Source organism: Neomonachus schauinslandi, chromosome 10 (genome assembly GCF_002201575.2).
Source record: "Neomonachus schauinslandi chromosome 10, ASM220157v2, whole genome shotgun sequence".
NCBI classification, from domain to species: domain Eukaryota; kingdom Metazoa; phylum Chordata; class Mammalia; order Carnivora; family Phocidae; genus Neomonachus; species Neomonachus schauinslandi.
Window position 1 is genome coordinate 65549684 of NC_058412.1, and position 19766 is coordinate 65569449.

At 45.6% G+C, this 19766-nt stretch overlaps 1 protein-coding gene across 2 annotated transcripts in view; it reads right to left on the reverse strand.

Annotated features, from left to right (window-relative positions):
• Positions 1-19766, reverse strand: part of SPTBN1 (spectrin beta, non-erythrocytic 1) — a 143605-nt gene that overhangs the window by 62381 nt on the left and 61458 nt on the right. For both annotated transcript variants that reach the window (XM_044918587.1, XM_021701140.2), the window contains exon 2: positions 9478-9629. In XM_044918587.1, coding sequence (XP_044774522.1) covers positions 9478-9629 — 152 coding nt within the window. The remainder of the gene's footprint in view (positions 1-9477; positions 9630-19766) is intronic.

Genomic DNA, 19766 nt, shown 5'->3' on the forward strand with positions numbered 1-19766 from the left:
GTGCCCGTTCATGCAGCGCTGCCCTACCCAAACCAAAACATTCAAAAACGTGTGTGCTCGCTCAGTACAAGGACAGTATTTACCTAACATCCTTACAAGAGCAAAGTTTACTGAAGGGACGGTGATCCCTCTTCAGAGGTTTGTTTAATCCTGCAAGGACACGGGTTACAAATGAGCACAGAGGCTGGAAGGTTAAAGAGAAAGGAACCCAGTCTCCCTAAAGGACTTCAGAGCTACTGCTGCCCCCTGACAGTTTTCTGCAGATGCATGGCAAAACACGCCCGAGGACTTTTCTGGCTGCTTTAAACATAAAAATAGGTCTGCTCCTTGCAGGTCTGGGTTGTTTCCTAAGGCTGGCTCAAAATGAAAAGGGGACACACTACCAAAGGAGGAGAATTTCCAAGTGGCAGTTCATGAGGGTGATGTGGAGGGTCGAGAGAAAGGGTGTGACTGAGAAGGATGAAGGAAAAGACAGTATCAGAGCAGTGTAATTTGAATACCCCAATGTCTCTTCCTTTTACCCAGTTCTATCCAATCGAAGCAGCTCTGAATAAATGAAGCAAAAGATCAGGGCACACACCCAGGAAATTCTCCGTGGGTCTCCGTCATCTACTGGGTCTAGAGCAAGCTCATACCTCCACCGCCTGGCTCTCTCCTTTCCTCCTATCCATTTCCCAGCACAGCCCCCACTAGTCCGGGCTGCACCTCAGGCTGACGCTGCTTCCGGCTCTCCCAGGGCCTTTCCCTCTCATCTCTTTTCAATGACTAAGTGCACCTAACTAAGGAGACAGGGGTCCACCGGCACGTGCTGTTCCAAACCCAAAGTGTCCTGGTGCCAAGGCCTGCAGAGCAATGAGCACTAGGCCGTTCTACTAACTGTAGCACACAGTCAAGTGTGACTCGAAGGGGGGCAACAAAGGTCATTCCTAACTGAGTGCGAGAGAAACAGTGTGGATGGAATCAGAAGGGGCTAAGGAGGAGGGGAACAGGAAGTAGACTGGGGGGCTGTTGGTATCTTCCCAGGCTCCATCAGGTATAACCACTTTCTTTCAGACTTGATCTTGAAAAACTCAATTGCAAACGCACAAGACCTTTCTCCAAGCCTCTATTCTCTCTCTACAAAATCTCAGGGGAACCTATGTTCCTTTCCACATCCATGTGGGTACAAGGTGTGAGTGGGGCAGGATGGTGATAAAGGTCCATTTCCCTGCAGGTTGACAAGGTCTAATGCCACATCACAGGGACGCCAGTGGATGCGACTGGCCATGCCCAATGAGCTATGGATGGTTCACTGCAGACCCAGATGCAACTCAAGTCCCTGAAAAGCACCAGCCATTGGAAACACCAGGGCATGAGACACAGGAAGGAACTGGAAAAAAAAAAAATTTTAGACAAACCTCTTCAGGTAAATGATCAGACTCCTTCAAATGGTTAACAAACAAACCTCATGAACTTCCAAAAGGCAGGGAAAAAAAAAAAAAGGAAAACTTTCAGGAACCACTCCTCTTTTTTACAATTCTCCCCCAAATCAATCCAAGATTGGGGTGTGGGGGAAGAGGAACTCCCTTTCCCTAAAATTTCCCTACTGCTCACAGCCTTTTATCTTTTCAGTCATCAAACACGAGCAAACCAGCTCTATGCAATATGCTTCTGTTGGACAATTCGACACAGAGGACAAAAACTGTGCTGTTGAAAAGCCTATATTCAAGTTACAATTCCACCACTTTCTAGCAAATCAGAGCCTTACTTCTCAACTGTTTACCCATAAACTGGTTAGAATACCAACAATTATCTCAAAGGGCAGTTACATAAATGAATGGTAAACTTATCATTACAGCATTCTCAAACACACAAAATGTCTCTCTACCAGCGAAGGGTACCTCAAGTCTTTTCCTCCTGACAATTCTACTTAAAACAAAAAAAAGGGGACTCCCACCTCTCCCTGTGTTTAAATATAATACACCTCTCTGGAGACAACAGGAAATATTTAGGCTCTAGACAGAATTTTCCCACTAAGAGCCTGAGAAGTTGACATACTTCAACTGAAAGGCCAGCTCAAAATCAGGAGAAACTGTCTCCAAACAGTGATGATGATAATACCACTCTTTTAATCCCGACACCCCAAATTAAATTCTGGACTGGAATGAAAGGAAAAAGTGGTAAAGAAAAATGTGGTTCGGTGGTGTCCCGACGGAGGGGAAAGGGTGTGAAAATACCCAAACCTTGACACTTGGGGCTTCTATACATAGTAAGCGCTCTGTAGTAGTTCAAAGCTTATTAGGAAACAAGTCTGAGAAACATGATTTACAGACATTCTAAAATTATTACTGCTCTGTAGCTACTAATTCAAACTGGGCTAAGTACTGCACAGAAACAGTTAGTACACGTGCTTTATCACCTCAGTCCCTTTACCACCCTCACGTTTCTCAAACACTTCCCCACATTTCATCTCCGTCGAAGCTCACTCATCTTCAGTGGCCCATTCACGCCTTCTAAGCCAAATGAATAAATAAGACACGGTGAGGTTAAAGGATTCGCTGGTGGCACAGGAGGACGGGGAGTAAGAAGCAAGAGTAAAATTCAAGAACACCAGCTGCCAGGTCTCCTGTTTGCCTCAGGGAGCGCTTCTATCCTGTTTTAGGGCACAGTAGCTGGGCAAGCTTAGGGAGCAATGATGACAGGAAATTAATTTTAGGAAGTATGACTGATCTCACAGAGCTGTACCTTGAAACACACTGGTCATTAAAACAGCAGAGCTCCCAAGATCTAAACATTCTCAGCTGCCACTGACTGAGCAACTATGTTAACCTCTTTGTGAGGTGGTTAATGACGGTTATCACATTTAATCCTCACAGTAACACCAGAGAATAATTACCACTTCACGAGGAGAAGACACTGGCTTAGACAGATGGGAGTAATCCATGCCGCAAGGATTCCAAAGCTCATTCTCTTCCTGCTATACCAAGAACCCGGAGTGGTGCACATTTCCACGTGAAAGGAAACAGACTCAGTTCCCATCTGGCAGATAGGTTTCATTTCTTTTTTTAAGTGCTATTTTTATATTACTAAACTTCCAACCTCTTAAAAGGAAAAGAGAGATAACAATGGAGAAAACTGAACACAATGGAATTAGGGGGAGGGGTGCAGTCCTCAGTAATACACTTTCTTGAGGCCACGCCCCAAGAGTGGCTGATTCTGCCAAGAAAAGGAGCGTTCCCTGTCTTGCCTCCATTAATTACTGTCAAATTTCCACCATGACGCTGGTGTGTCCCTACCGCAACGTGTGCCTTTCTGTCCTGGAGGTCACTTCTGATGGGGCGGCCTGAAATGCCATTCCCGTGGAGACAGGATCGACCCCAGACCCGCGTGTGACACAGAAACAAGTGGCCGTTGTGGGGGCAGCAGGAGAACGGTTCCTCTGAGGAAATGCCCATTTTTACGGATCCTTCTTTAAATCATTTTAACGAGCTTCCCTGCTCTTGTAGGCACTTTTCCTGTTTCCCTTCCCAAGGCTCCTTCTAGTCCCAAGTCTTTATCAAGCACAGCTCTATCCTAGGCCTCACCCCAGGCCCATCTTTTTTCAGACTCCAAAGGAGGAGTGGAAATTACAGGGCTAAAGAACCACCTCTAGCACCTGACAACACAATTCCTATTGCTTATTAGAGCAACTTGTCCGAGCCCTGCCTCGGAGAAGCAGTGTGACCTTGGGTAAATCCACCCTAGTGGACCCAATGCCTTTAGAAAGCAACAAAGGAGCTGGATGGTCCCCGGTCCACCATCTGCCTCCACTGCCTGCCCATCCTTGAGTTTGAATCTATTATCCCCTGCAGAGTGTCAGGATCTGCAGAAGTACAGAATAATCACAATGGCAGGGTTTCTGTCAGAGCCTAGAGATGGCAAAGAGAAAACAAATGTTTCCTAGAGCGATCTGGCCTCCTTGAGTAAAAGAGGAAGACATAGGGGAGGATTTCTGGCAGGGTGTTTTGGTAGGCCCCACGCTGTTCCACCCTGGAACCCCCACTCCCTCAGATTTTCTCTATGGGTGTCCCAAGTCACCTTGAAGCCACCTGGAGTAAGAGTTCTCCAAGGATTGCAGGGTGGACAGAGCACCAGCCCTGGGAAGTGGGAGAGGCAGACTCTAGGACTCTACCTGCCATACACTAGCTGGATGGCCCGGCTGGCCACTTACTCTGATGCTCAGTACCTCTGAAATGAAGGGATCTAACTTAGTGGTCACCAAAGTCACTTCCAGCTATAAAATACAACATATGTGCCGGAGAGCGGAAGGCTTACTAATGTGCAAGGTGAATTCTCACGTGCCCACTGATCCCTTGCTCCGTTAAAGAGGAAATGGAGGGAAGACACCAACTGGTCTCCACGTACCAATGTGACAGACACTTGCTTATGTCTTTGTCTTTTAATCAAAAATAGTTTGACCACACACACACACACACGGCTCTACTTAATTCAGATGATAGGATGGGAAGCACTAAATCCAGTCTCCTCCAATACAATACATAGCCAAACTCACTTCACACTAAGTCCCCCGTCAAGTTTTGAGCTTTCACGAGTATAAATGATTCTTTTCCGGTTAGAATTAATCAAGGAATAACACACTGTGTCCCACTAGGTCCTGCCTGTCTCCTCACTGACTGGGACCTCTCCCAATGAGTATTTCTCTCCAGGAGGGCCAGCAGGAAAGGAGGGCACCAACAAACAGGAGAGTGGACTGGAGGCCAGGTTCTCTGACTTACTAGTCACACTGGCCCTGGGCAAGATCCTGGTGCCCTCTGCCTAGTTCTTCCATAAAGCCTAACTGCCCACTTCATTAGACTGTGAGAACTCAGTGAGATTGCGGACGTGACAGTATATACTAAAAAGCAAGACACGCTCAAGTTACCATCATCACTCTTTCCAAAAACGACCTCCAATTTAGCTGGGATGCTTTCCTACCCCAGGTCCTTCCTGATGCCCACGAAATGCGCTCCTCACTCTTCCTCACAGCAGACACCTGACCCTTATCTTCTCCGGCCATCCACACCTGAACCCCTCCCTCCTGGATCCTGCTTGGAACCCCACCCACTTGCCATCCAGAAGGCTCGTTGCCCCTTCCCAGCTCTAGGGCTCTGGGACCATTCACTCGGTCCTTTATGGTGCATACCTAGCACTATTAATTCACGTTTTGCACTTTTTGCAGTTAAAATTAGACTGCAATTTAAGGGGGGTGTTCCTCTGTGGCTGTTCGTTCAAAACAAAAGAAAATTCTCCCAAACAAATGATATGACAAACAACAGGTAGATTCTGTGGCCAGTTCGCAAAACCCCATCTCAACAACAACACATGCCAGTATGGCTCTCCTAACAAAGGCTTTATGTAAAATTCACTTGGGCGCAGTTCCACACAGGGTTTAAGGCTTAACAAATCTCACGGTAAATCTATCTTCCCCACCTAGCTCAGTCTGTTCTGGAATTAACGGTGGCAAAGAAAAAAAAATCCTGTTGATTTCTCTTCTTTGACGCTGAGTAAGAGAGGAAGACGACAGAATATCAGGAAAACAACAGGCAAGCAAAAACCAGTGCTATCTGCAACTGGAAATGGCAGGAGCTGGGGGGGAAGGGCAGAGGTGTCCAGAAAACCCTGTCCTCTCTGGGTCAGAGGTGAGCGCTCTGGGGGGAGGAGAGAGTGTTCAGAAAACCTTGTCTGCATCAGAGGTGAGTGCTCTGTCTGGCAAGAACAAAGCAGAAAACTGGCGGCCTTACTTAGAAGCATTCTTCACTACTGAGGCCCATGGAAGCACAGGCAAGCCTCAAACCTGGGTTGTGACCTGTGGGCTCCACTTCACCCCCAAAGTCTAAGCCTGACAATGTTATTCCCAAGGCCCTGGGATCTGGGAACAATGACAAAGTAACTGACACAGGTTCTGTGGCCATAGCTTTGATCTGCTCAGCTGATGCTGAAGTCAAGGGTGGGCCTATATTTTTTAAGGGAATTTTTAAGCAACACCTTCATGAAGAGTTACAGTCTACCGTAATTTCGGAGTAAGATATTGGAAAAAAAATTTTTTTTTAGTCAACAACCCAATCCCACCCAAGTATGAAAAGCTTTCTGGCTCAGCCTCAGAGATTCCTCATTGCTCCACAGACTGATATACCGAAGGCAAAGACAGGGACATCTCCAGACACAAGTCCTGTCCAAGCCAGGACCCCAGAGGGGATTTCTGCCTTCTGACGTTCCCCATACAGCAGTATCAAGTGCCTTGATAACCCAAATGCCTACTTAAAACCTTTTCAGGGGTGCCTGGGTGGCTCAGTCGTTAAGCATCTGCCTTCGGCTCAGGTCATGATCCCAGGGTCTTGGGATCGAGTCCCACATCCGGCTCCTGCTCAGCAGGAGACCTGCTTCTCCCTCTCCCACTCCCTCTGCTTGTGCTCCTGCTCTCGCTCTGTCAAATAAATAAAATCTTAAAAAAAAAAAAAAAAAAAAAAAAAAACTTGTTCAAATGTAATTCGAATTCTACTGAACCAAAAGGCAGATGGGGTTAGGGTGGAATTGTCTGGGTCGTTAAGCTAATGTTTCTTTGAACTTCACTCAGTAAAAATCAGACAAATTTCCTCCTCTGTAAAGAAGGATTAACTGCCTCCAAGAATTTATTAATAAAGTAAATTTAGATACTCTAGTTTTTCAGACATTCATCTGTTATACACTGCCAAGCTGACAGTAAGGCATGGAGCTAAAATGCCGACTGAGACACAGGTCCAGATGGAAGGCAAACGTTTGTATCACACAGGGTTTGGGGTCACCGGTACAGAAAGCCCAGAGCTGACTGAATGCTATCTGACCATACACGTTTAGCTGAGGACAAGAATTTACCCACGCAGGGCGCCTGGGTGGCTCAGTCAGTTAAGCGGCTGCCTTTGGCTCAGGTGATGATCCCAGGGTCCTGGGATCGAGCCCCACATCGGGCTCCTTCCTCAGCGGGGAGCCTGCTTCTTCCTCTCCCTCTGCCTGCCGCTCCCCCTGCTTGTGCTCTCCCTCTCTCTATCTCTATCAAATAAATAAATAAAATCTTTAAAAAAAAAAAAAAAAGAATTTACCCACGCCTGGAAGCTCTAACCGCCTCATTAGTTTTGTACTCTGAATATGCAAGGATCCTTTGGGGCAGGCCCTCAAGGAGGTCATCTCCTTCAGGGATGGTCTCTAATTTGAGTGTCCGGCAGCCTCCACTGCCAATAGCAGAGAATAGTTTTGTGTCCCCTCCAGAAAATTCCGTGAACCAAATAAACCATGGGGCCAAACAGGCTGAAAATCTTCAGTCTGAATGAACAAGAGCTTTAGCTCACTCTATCTATAGTATTCTTATTTTTGGAATAAGAAGATTAATCAGACTGCACAACCTATAATCAGGGTTGGCTGTGAGGAATGAATAACCAAAGAAGCTAAGGCACTTGGGGGTTCACAAAGTGGTATGTCATTGCTAAACACAATTTCTGGCACTGACTGCCTGAGAGGTTGGAGATAGTGCCCATCCTATGTTCTTCCCCACCCCTACTCTCCTAGGTCTCTGGGTGGCTTAAAAAAAAAAAAGTATTGATAACAGCAAATAAAGAGAGGAGTGGGAGGGATCTACACATGACTAAGAATTATGCGTTGTTAGTTGCTTTCTTTTTCCCTACTTAAGTTCTTGTTACCCTGTTCAGAATGAAGGGCAATGGGACTGATCCCATTTGTTATGTGGATATTATCAAAGACACAATCTTCTTAGTATTCAAGAATTATGGACCTTCAAAGGTGAACACTTCGCTCCCTACAGCCTGGAAGACTGAACCCTACTGGAACCAAAATAAATGTTCAAATTAATTTCTATCCACATGACCTTTAAATAATTTTTTAGCTATTTTCAAAAACAAACAAAATAAAATCAATCAATAATCACACTAGACATTTATGAAGAAAAAGACGAGTTGAGAAGTAGGGGAAAATGCCTGCTTATAAAAATTAAATTTAGGGGCATTTGGTTGGCTCAGTCAGTAGAGCATGCAAGCCTTGATCTTGGGCTTATAAATTTGAGCCCCACATTGAGTGTAGAGATTATTTAAAAATAAAATCTTTAAAAAAAAAAACCAAACCAAAAAAACCCAAAAAACTAAATTTAAAGGTGCGTATCACAATAATTCTACCCTAGGTTCTCACACAAGACACACTTCAAAAAAACAAATCAAAATGCAATAAATGACAGGTCTTTATCCTCTGCACATGAGCCCAACTGCCCCCAATCTCACCCTCTCGAAACTACTTTCGGGGCAGCCATCATGGTCTTGAGCAGAAGCCTCCTTTATTTTTTTGAGTTTGGTTAGCTTGACCCAAAACTCTCAAAGAAGATGAGGTAACAAGACCTGCATGCTTGAGGAACAAAGAGCAGAGACAAAACTCACTATAGGCGAGATGGGGCCTCACTGTCTCTTAAAGGACTTGGTTCTTGAACACAGGGGCAGGGAGAGAGAAAACTCTGTGTTTTTACCCAGGCTCAAGAGGCAATTCTGTTGGTAGGCTAGTAACAGGGCAGAGGTGTATGGGTCGGTCTGCATACAGACCCGTGCGGCTGTCAAGTTCCAGGGTGGAGCTCAAGTTAAAAATAAGGCTTTCTGGCAGCCCTGCCAACCAGCAGCGTCAGTTTCCCGGTGAGGTCACTACAGGTGTGGGGCTCTACCCCTGGGTGTCAGCATTTGGCTCGGTCCCACCACCACCTATGGAACTATACGTGCTCTGGCACAATTTAGCATCCATTTTCGAACCAAGACCAGACAAAACCTGTTGGGTCAGTTACAGGGACTGCTTGTCACTGATGTGACAAAAGTCACATCAGAGACAGCCGCAGTACCTCTGGGAAAGAGAATGGGAATAGAACTTTGAGTGTAGGCTGACAATTCCCCTGCCCAAAAAGGCACCACGAACTGATCAGAAGCTCTGTGTTTCCAAGGAGATGACAAAACACCAGGCTCTCCCTCCACCTCCAAAATAAAAAGTATGCAAGGAAGAAAGCAAAAAACATCAGAGACTGCTGAATTCAATTCTTGCCACCTTGTAACAGCAGCTCAGATTTTCCAGACAATCTGTAAGAAACAGATTTAAAATTATTCCATGACCTCGTGGAATACAGATTCATCTTGGAGCCAGTGCCTGAGTCTGGCCCTGCAATTTCCAGCACCGTGCCCTGTTTCACAGCCAAGATCTTTCAGACCAAGGGTAGTAACCTCACAAATTACCAGAATGAGGCCACTTAATTACAGTTCAAGAGCATCAGCTAGACTCACAATGGTACAGTTTTCCCGACATGCTCATCTCACTATCAAGGTTCTCCTTCTCAAAAACACCGATCATTAATTGCAAAATTCATCAGGAAACACAAGTCCACACTTGATTTTTCAAAAAAATTCTCTGACCTATGGTGCAAAGTCACTTAATAACAGTGCCACTTACCAGCCTCTCTCCAGAGAGGACCTCCAGGAGCTTGATGAGCATCCGTCCATCTCGAAGGTCAGTGTACAGGTCTGTGATCCGGCAGGACACTCGGGCGAGGTGGGAATTGACCCACTTGGTGAAGGTCTTCTTTTGCACAGCTTCGCGCTCATCTGCAAGCAAAAGAGAGCTCACTTTACCATCAATTACAGCATGGCCGCAGCAGCTATGTGCTAGCAGGGTCAAAAGACCCCAAGGGAAGAACAGGAAAACTAAACTCTGAATGAAACCTCAACTAAGCTCCTCTTAAGCAAGATCAACTCTTCAGGAATGTAAGAACCATACAACCCTTGAACACACCCAAGCCTCTCAGTGTACCACCAGCAGAATATCCTTGCTCTCATTCACTTCATTTTCTTTGCTCTCTGCTGAAGAGGCCAGAGGATACAGTGGATCACAGGAGGGGTCCAGTGCAGCCCTGCCCAGTAGCATAACATTTGGTCAAGTTTCTAATGCATACGTTGCGGCTACTATTATTCCTCCAAAAGGCGTGTGCTAGGCAAGTACACAGTACAGGGAGGGATGTGGGGTAGAAAAGCTAAGGAGACAGCAAGAAATTGCTTCCCTCATGTATAAAGGAAGATGAATTCACTCATGACCTTGATTTTAATGACACTCTTACCTGCCGAGTCACACGTCCCATGAATAACAGAGAAAATGGCAAGCAACTTGGTGAGGTACAAAGAGATCCGGCCGGGCACTGGGAGAGCAAGGCCTGGGCCCAAGGTTTCACCAAAAATGTGCTGAGATACTGGGTTCAGGGTCCCCTTCCATAAGATGGGTGAACAGCTATGATCTCCAAACTTCAACCATTCATTGAAAATTCAACTGCTAGTTTATGGTCTAGAGTGGGGTAGGTGAACATCCAAGTCATCCAGGAAACAGTATTAAGTTTTTCAAGCCTCAGTGATCAAGTTCTGTCCAATTCAAAGCCTAGACACATCTGCCCAGAACTGGCCTTTCACATCCGTACAAACAGGCTTCCAAACTTCTTGCCTCTGCAGAATGTTCTAAACGCAGGCTGCTGAAACCTTCAACAGGGATGCACAGAATATACCCTGTACCCATTCGTACTCACTATTTTCTACAGATACCCTTCTGTCAGTTACTCACCCCACTTCTGGTTCTGTAGCATGAATTTGCGCCAAAAGACCCAAGATCTACTCCTTCCAGTGTTAAGCCCAAACCCACCAACGTGTTTATGCATTAATCTACAAAAAAGGGAGCAGATCCCAAAAATTTTTTATGTATTTCACCGCTACTAGGTGACAACTCAAAAGCCACCCTTGACTATAGGGCATGTCCCTGGTGGCATGGGGATACTGGGATCCCAGGCTGGACACAGCATCCTGGGAGGTCTGCCTGGAAGGCTTCGCTGAGGCCTCCAGCTACCCTACCATAGGGAGGGAGCCAGGCAGAGCCAACAGCGGGTGAGCCTGTACTGTGGCCAGCCTGGCAGGTGAGGCAGCTGGCCACCTGCTGCAGTGAGCAGCTCCTCCCAGCTCAGCCTTCCCCTAAAGGAACAGTCTGTCCAGAGGGAAAGAGGGCCTTTCCCCGGGACAAAGGCCAACCCAAAACAGACAGAGGATCAGAAAGGGCAGGACTGAAGGAACGAGAAAAAGGTAGTAAGGGGGCACAGTGAGATGAAAAAGGAGCTGTACCAATAACATCATGAGAAGTCACAGAGAGATCACATGCATTATTAATCACACAATCATCATGATGGACAGCAACTTCATGACACTGACACAGGGAGCTGTATTTTTTGCTGAAAGTTGGCGGTTTTGAAAGCGGGTCCAGAGCAGAATACAAAAATATTAAGCTTCTCCTAAGTACATTTCACAGATAGCAAGTAACTCCTGGTTCAGATGTTATTAGGGTCAACAAATTTTTTTTAATTGTAATACATTTTATGTGCTACACTGGAGTTGGAAGTGTCTTTAATAAAGCCCTTGATGGGTATTGAGGCTGTTATTAAAGGGTTTGGGCTCGGGCGCCTGGGTGGCTCAGTTGGTTGAGCAACTGCCTTCGGCTCAGGTCATGATCCTGGAGTCCCGGGATCAAGTCCCCCATCGGGCTCCCTGCTCGGCAGGGAGTCTGCTTCGTCCTCTGACCCTATCCCCTCTCATGTGTTCTCTCTCTCTCAAATAAATAAATAAAATCTTTAAAAAAAAAAAAAAAGGGTTTGGGCTCAAAGTCACTACACCACACCCAGCCTATCAAGGGACAAGATCAAAATGAGAACCTACTTGGATTATGGTATTTCTAAATAAACAAGCACAAAAGGTGTTCCTCAGCCAACTGTCACTCCTTTGGGTGAACAGTACAGAAACACTCCTGGCTTCTTTCAGGTTCTGAATTAACAGGTTCCTTTACGAGGGGATTCCAGAGATTTGCTTCAAAAGACAGTAAGTGCACTCGCCCAGCACCCAGTTCTGAGTGACAGTCCAACCCCGACTTTCCTCCCCTAGGAGGAGTCTGCTCCACTGAGCAGAAATAAAACTCTTCCCACAGCCTGAGGATCTGTGTGAGGCGGGCTCCTCAGGTCCCCAGCAACTCCAGGAAGAAGGGAGAGAAGAGAAAGAAGAGGAGAACTTCACAAAAATAAAAGGAGGGGAAAAAGAGCTTGCTTTCTTGTCCTCACTCCTGCGTTCTTCTATGCTCCCCACACATCTTACGAGCAGGCCCCAGGTCATGTAAGCATGCTAGAAAAGTCACATAAGGCCTAAGTTCCTCCAGCTCGCGCCACGCGCTGGAAAAGGCACGGAAGATTCCATCCAAGGACTGGACCAGAACCAACACTCTCGTGACACAAGAGGGGCAGGAAATGGGCTCAGCAGTGAGACACAAAGTCCAGTCAGCTTAGTGCGTCCTCTTACAATGGATGGTTCGGTGAACAACAAATACTTCTGAGGCCTGAAGGAGGGGAAAGGGAGGGTAAAAAATCCACCCAGCAGCCTAGCTGAGGATGAGGTGGTGTGTCCTTGGAGACTCCGTCCTTTGTTCCGCCCTTCCTGGGAAGGCACGATGACATCACCCCCGCACTGGCAACCCGGTGAGACTTGGGCAGACCAAGCCGGCCGGCGGCCTGAGGAGGAGCAGGCGGCCCCTGGCACGGATGACGGCAGACGGTCCACAGGCGTGTCTCCACGCTTGAACCGCTGTCACTGTGCCAGACTTGCGGGAGGAAGAGGTGGGAGGAGCCAAGGAAGGACAGCCCACTTCCAGTTCCACCAGTATGAGGCAAACCTGGTAACAAGAAAAGGGAGGCCTCGCAAACCCCATATTGATTTGGTTCTTTAGACCAGGGGTTCTCAACTCCCCTCAGGACACCAGACATGGGCAATGTCTGGTGACATTTTTGACTGTCGTGCCTGGGGTGGGGGGAGGGGTGCTACACTGGCATCTAGCGGATAGAGGCCAGGGATCCTGGTAAACATCCCACAGTGCAAAGGACAGCCCCCGCAACAAGGAATTACCCAGCTCAAAATGTCAGGCGTGCCCAGGCTGGGAAATCCTGGTGTAGACATTCTGGGCTCCCACCAAAAGGAGCTGGCATTTGTAGCGTCTCAGACTGCACTCCCAGAGAGCGAGAGACCCCTGCGCTGGGGGTTGTTGTTCAGTCATGGCTCTCTTCGGCCCTGGCCACGGCTTCGTGACCCTGACGGTGTGCGGGGTGGCCGCAGCAGGAGCACTCGGCACGCCCTCCACCCCACCCATCCCACGAAGCACTACTTCCTTGCAAGAAAGAGCAGCTGCCTCTGTCTGTGCCTCCAGGACAAGCACAGGGGCAGGAGGCTCAGTCTGGGCCAGTGCGACCGCGGCCACTTCCGTCCCCAAGCCAAATCATGCCTGCATCTGCTCCCAACAAGTTGACATGGCCGAGCCTGACACTGGGGCAGGTTCCCCGTCCCCCTCCCCCAGCCCTGCCCATAACCTGCTAAGTGCTGCCTCCCAGGAACAGGCACCTCCACAGCCCTGTTCCTGGGAAGGACCTCTCAGCTGTTGTCAGTCCATGCCCCTCCCCACCACAGTATTTATTTAGAGAGACTAACCTCAGGTCCCTCTAGCATTGGATGAGAGGAGGTGAAGTGCAAAGTGCCCGGCTTGTTGTAACTGTTCACTAAATCAGCTCCCTCTCCACTGGCCCAGCAGAGCAGCGCTCTCATCAATTCAAACCATCTGAGATGCAGGATCATGGAGCCACATGGCCGCAGGGTGCACCAAGGCTTAACAAGTCCTCTAAAACAACACTCTTTCTAAAGCAAAAACATCCCTTCTACCGTACCTCGGCCAGCTATTTAAAAATCCCAGAAAGGGAGGAAACTGTGTGTGGACATGGCAGTAGGTTGTCAACAGTCTTACAGAAAGGAAACAGTTTGTTCTTTCTTTTTTTATTAAGATATTAATAGCATCACTGAGACTTACTATGTCCTAGGTACCTATCTATGTACTTTACAGTCAGGTAGAATTAGTAAGTTTCCAGGCAGGCTTGCTCTAAAGCCTGGGTTCTCAAACACTATGCAATAATGCCCCTAGCACGACATTAAAACACAAAACCAAACACGTTTCCATGATACAAAACACAGAATCACCCATCATCTCACCATCCTAACCCAAGTCCTTATTTTGTGAAAGGGTCTGCTCCATCACTGGGCAACTCCAACTATTGTACAGTGTCTCCAACCAGTCTACATATGTCTCTATGGCCCAGCAAAGTTCGCTCCACCTACAGAGACACAGAGAATATGGGTCTCCTCACTCATCCACATAAGGGCCTTCAGATTTAAACATTCCTCATCGACACCTCTTTGCAATGAGTGGCACAACATGGTAGGCAGAGTGGAAACCAAGATAGTACCTGAGGACACGACCACCTCTGATAGCCTCGCATCAATGCATACCAACCAATGGAAGGTAGGACTTGAGGCATTTACAATGCTAGCAGCCCAGAGACAGGAAACATTGGGAACCAGGTAAAGGGCAGAAGGAATCAGAAGCCACCCCCCACCATGGAAGGGGGCCTGGTGAGTCTATGTGTCATTGCAGGAGTGGGAGTCAGGAAAGGCTAAAGCTACTCTCAAAATTAGCCTCCAGACCCACTAATTCTACCAAAATGTCCTCAGAACCCTGAAAACCTGGGAACCAGAAGTGGTTCCAGGTGTGAAGATCCAGCCAGCTAATTCTTTGGCACCATAGGCTCAGAGAAAAATAAGAGGCCAGCCACTTGGAAAACGAGAATCACTGAGAAGCAGAAGAGAAAACCCAACTTGAGTGAGTGGCAATACCTGCGTCAGCTTCTGATCCCTGGAAGGAGTGCTCGCTTCGGCAGCACATATACTAAAATTGATCCCTGGAAGGAGTGAATCGCAGGTAAAATTCTACTATGGTAGAATTTTGAGAACGGAATTTCTTGAGAACGGAATTTGATAAGATGGTGTGCCTGCAGTTACACCATCATGCATCTGAACAGCAACTTGCACCTTCTCTGCACAGCAACTCTGTCAGGGAGGTGGGACACGAGGGGTATCTCCACCAAAGCTCAAGACCCAGTGGGGGATAAGCGCTGCTCCGCATCATCAGCCAGTAGAGTCGGAGCCGGCATATGCCGGGTGTCCTTAGGTGGTGCTCCGTCTCTTCCACCGTTGAGTCAGCTTAAAAAGGAATTAAGATGCATGCATGGCTACACCTTCTTCTTTAAGTACCTAGATTCACTGTCTTTGGGTTTTGATAAATAACTTAAAATTTTCAGAAGATGGCTTACCAAAAAGAGATGAAATATTTATAACAGAGAAACAGTCTTGCCTAATTTTAACCAAAAGGTTATGAACATCCTCTCCATCATCATCCCCTTTGAAGCACATAACTGACTTCTGTGCTTTTGAGGGAATGACTATCATCAATACTATAGAAGACTGTAATGCTTTGACATTTATTTACTCTGGAAAATTTGCTGCAACTGGAAAAACAAACACTGTGTTAGCATAAGTTAAGCTAAAGGAGATAGAACTAGCTTTGATGAACAGAAGGGCATTGTGTGATGGAAATGATTGTATAGCATCTTTTGGCAACACCCCATGCACAGAGTGCTAAACAAAACCACATTCACCATATGCCACAATTCTGGCTATGAAAGGGGATGGGAGCCAGGGGCGAAGAAAGGCCTGAAGGCATGGAACATTCCTGGATGGGAAATAAAGGAAATACAAAAAGAGGAACTGACAAATGACCCCACGTTCAGTATTCCCTCAAAGACTAGATTTTTACCTGGCTGCAGAGAGCAGATCTTTCTTCTACTTTTCAAATAGTGTGAACCTGCTGGTATAACCCAAGAATATTTTCTTACCAGGATCTTCTTCAATTGTGCTAACATACTGGCCTGTCTTAAGGAAGAGGTGGCAAATGTACAATTTTTCTCTAGACAGACTGATAGCTATGTTAGGTGTAGATGCGGGTTCACAGTAGGAATTGAGAAACGAGAATGGAAGCTGAGAAGAAATCAAAAGGAGGTGATGGAGCAAGCATCCCATGAACACAGCCACATGACTGGCTATTTAAATGGACAATATTATAGCTATCTGGGTAAGGACTAATCTGAAGCTGAGAGTATTAATAAGCTCCAGTATTTACAAAGCACCTACTGTATGTAGAACTCTGTGTTCTAGTTAGTCTAGCTGGGAAAACAAAGTGGAAAGTAAAAAAATAACAAAAGGTATTACAAAGAAGTACAGGATCAGCTGCCAGGAGAATGATTTCAAGATGTGTTTCTGGGTGTTTGGAAGAAAAAGCTCACTATAGTTAGGATGGCTTCAGGCCCCGTACTTCAACAATTATTGAAGTCCCTCGTGTCTCATCTTACCCATCTTTTTTTTTTTAAGTTTTTATTTATTTATTTATTTAAGTAGTCTCTACACCCAACATGGGGCTGGAACTTGGGACCCCAAGATCAAGAGTCGCATGCTCTACTGACTGACCCAGCCAGGCGCCCCTCATTCTTACCCATCTTAAACATTACTGCTGTAGTTGCCTTCCCCAAACAGTGGTTTCTCAGGTTACACCACTGTGCCAAAACCTTCAATGGCTCCCAGCCATCCACAAGAGGGTCCAAATTGCTGAGACGGGAGTTCAAGGGTCCAGAGCAGCCTCCGCAGAGGAGGCACACTTTCCTCTGGGATCCTCCCTAACACATCAACAGGTCTTAACGTTCTAAACTCTCATACCTTGCACATTTCTTTGTTTAGACCATTCTCCTAACCTGGAAGGCACTTCCTCTTCCCTTAGTCTTTCTTGAAGACCTAGGCCAAGATTAGCCCTTCAACAAGCCATCATTTGATGGGATGTGATCTCTTTTTATCATGTATCCTGTGTCCTTCTTCTCCTCAACTAGCCTGTAATTGCCGCCAGGGAAAGGACCCAACTCTACATCTGTTTGGCACGTCACCATATACATGCCTGGCAGAGCGAGTACAGTGAGCACACAACAAGCATCTGTTGAATGAACCAGCAAACTTGCAATGCCCAACAGAGGCACTCAGTAAATCCTGGGGCTACTGGAGGTCCTACTGAAATTACTGAGGAAAGAAATTTCAAATACCTAAACGGGGCCTAAGAAGTTAAATGTTATCACTGTACAGCAACTAAAACTCTTTCACAACTGAATTGCTTCTTGCAATTGTTCCTCAAGGTCTGATAAATGATAAAAATACAATACTGTGGTATGACCTTTCAGAATAAAAGGGGTCCAAAGCTAACCTGAAAATTTGAAAATTTTTTATTTTTCATTTTGTTTCGTTTTGTGGCAATTGCCATCACATACGTATACAGTAGAATGAGGCAGCGGAATACCTAAGAGTGTCATTATAACATTATTTCAACATGACCAAAAAGGCCAATAGTCAACAAGACTTAATTTATACTAATTTTAACAATTTATCCATTAAAGCTCAATTCTTCAGTTGTTTAAAAAAAAAAAAAAAGAATCCTAATTCAAAACAAAAGACTACAGTAGGGTGGAGTTCCCATATGTGCCCTGGCTTGAAAAAATAAATAAATCATTTCCCATGAGCAACATGCAAAACACACAGAGCAGGAAACCGGAAACAGGCAACTGGATGTATTGATAATAGAGAATCAAACTGTTATCTTGAGGCAGCAAAAGGAAGGAAACTAATCTTTTGACTAAAGGCCTCCCTGTGACGGGTTAGTCTGTGTGCAGGCGGGCCTTCAATTTATGTTTGCTGATTTGATATAAATAGAACTTCAGTTAAAATATTTTTCCTAACAGTTTAACCTGCTTCATGGACAAAATACATGTAAACATCTGTTCTAAATGCATGTGTAGCAAATATGCAATTCTCTGCTAACACTTAACAGTCTGATATGCAGACTACAGAACAACTGTGAACTCTATATAACCTTGCACCTACCATTTACGTCAGTGGAGCTGGCCCGGCTTGCAGCTTATAGCAGGTCTTTCTTTTGAGTAGCCCAGCCCAATTCTGTCAACTGGAAACTAAGGCATTGCAGAGGGAGACTCACAATAATGAACTGAGAAAGAAGGCCAATTCCCAGGGGTCCTGCCTCCCAGTCATGGTCATCACTTCAAGGCGAGCCCCTTACAGTCACAATCCACAAAGAGTCAAGACTGTGGAGGAGGCTAAGGTGATGGATGGTAGGGGCAAACTCTGAAAGCAAATGGCCAGAGGAACACCACTGACTCTTCTCAACAAGAGCAAAGCTAAGGGGGCGCCTGGGTGGCTCAGGTCATGATCCCAGGGTCCTGGGATCAAGCCCCACATCGGGCTCCCTGCTCCGTGGGAGGCCTGCTTCTCCCTCTCCCACTCCCCACTGCTTGTGTTCCCTCTCTCGCTGTGTCTGTCAAACAAATAAATATAATCTTAAAAAAAAAAAAAAGGTACAAAGCAGAGAACTAGGGTGAAGTAGTGTAAAATGCCAAAACCAGGAGGGAAAATTAAATGCCTTTAAAAAATAGAAAAATTTAACTTATATGTGCAAACTAAAAAATAAAACAAATAAAAAGCAGACACAGACTCATCAGTAGAGAGAACAAAGTGATGGTTGCCAGAGGGTAGGATGGGCAAATGGGTGAAAGGGAGTGGAAGATTCAGGCTTCCAGCTATGGAATGAATAAGTCAAGGAAATAAAATGCACAGCATAGGGAATACAGTCAATGGTACTCTAATCGCGTTGTATGGTGGCAGAGAGGTAGCAACACACCTGGGTGAACACAGCACAATCTACGGAGTTGCTGAATCACTCTGTGTCAACCATATTTATATTTATATAAATATATTAATATATTTCATTTCTATTTATATTATAAAAATAATAAAAGCAAATTCATCAAATCACTTTGATTTCTGGGGAAATTCACCTTGATAAGAGTATTAGACGAACTTGGAAATGTATGTTAATGTTTTATATTTATTTTAAAATATTAAAAATGCTTCACAGGAAAAAATATAAGTAAATGATAAAAGGAAATGACTGGTTCCAGTGCAAAATTATCCACCAATGAAGCTTATTTTTAAAAAGGATGTTATTTATTTTACTAAAAATCTGAATTGTACATAATTTTCCAGGAATGCAACTATTAAGTAATACTAAATTTCATTATACTGTCTAAAAAATGACTGTCAGTACCCTGATTCATACTGGTCATTCCAAAGGAATTCCTACAGCTGCCATAGTAGCAACAGTAACAAATTTATTGAGCCCATGTGCCAGAACATTTTCTGCTTTAAATCTATTGATTTATTTAGACCCACTGATTAGATAGATTTATTATTATTCCAAGTTTACAGATGAAGAAACAGAGGCATCCTGTGCCAAAGGTTACGTAGTCATTAAGTGATAATAACCAACAGGTTTCATAAGCCTTGGGCAATGGGATTATGATGGATACTGAGTAACAACACCTCATTTATTTGACACCAACAACAGATTTTTCCCCCACACAGTATTTAAAATAAATGCAACTTAATCCTTGGAGTTTGTAACTGTAATTATGTTTTGATGAAAATGTTTCTGAATTTTGTTGCATATGCCTGAATAAACAAAATATGATAGAGGAGCCTGGATGGCTCAGTCAGTTAGGTGTATGACTTCAGCTCAGGTCATGTCATGATCTTGGGGTTCTGGGATGGAGCCCTATGTCAGGCTCCCTGCTCAGCGGGGAGTCTGCTTTTCCATCTCCCTCTGCCCCACCCCTGCTTGTGCTCTCTGTCTCT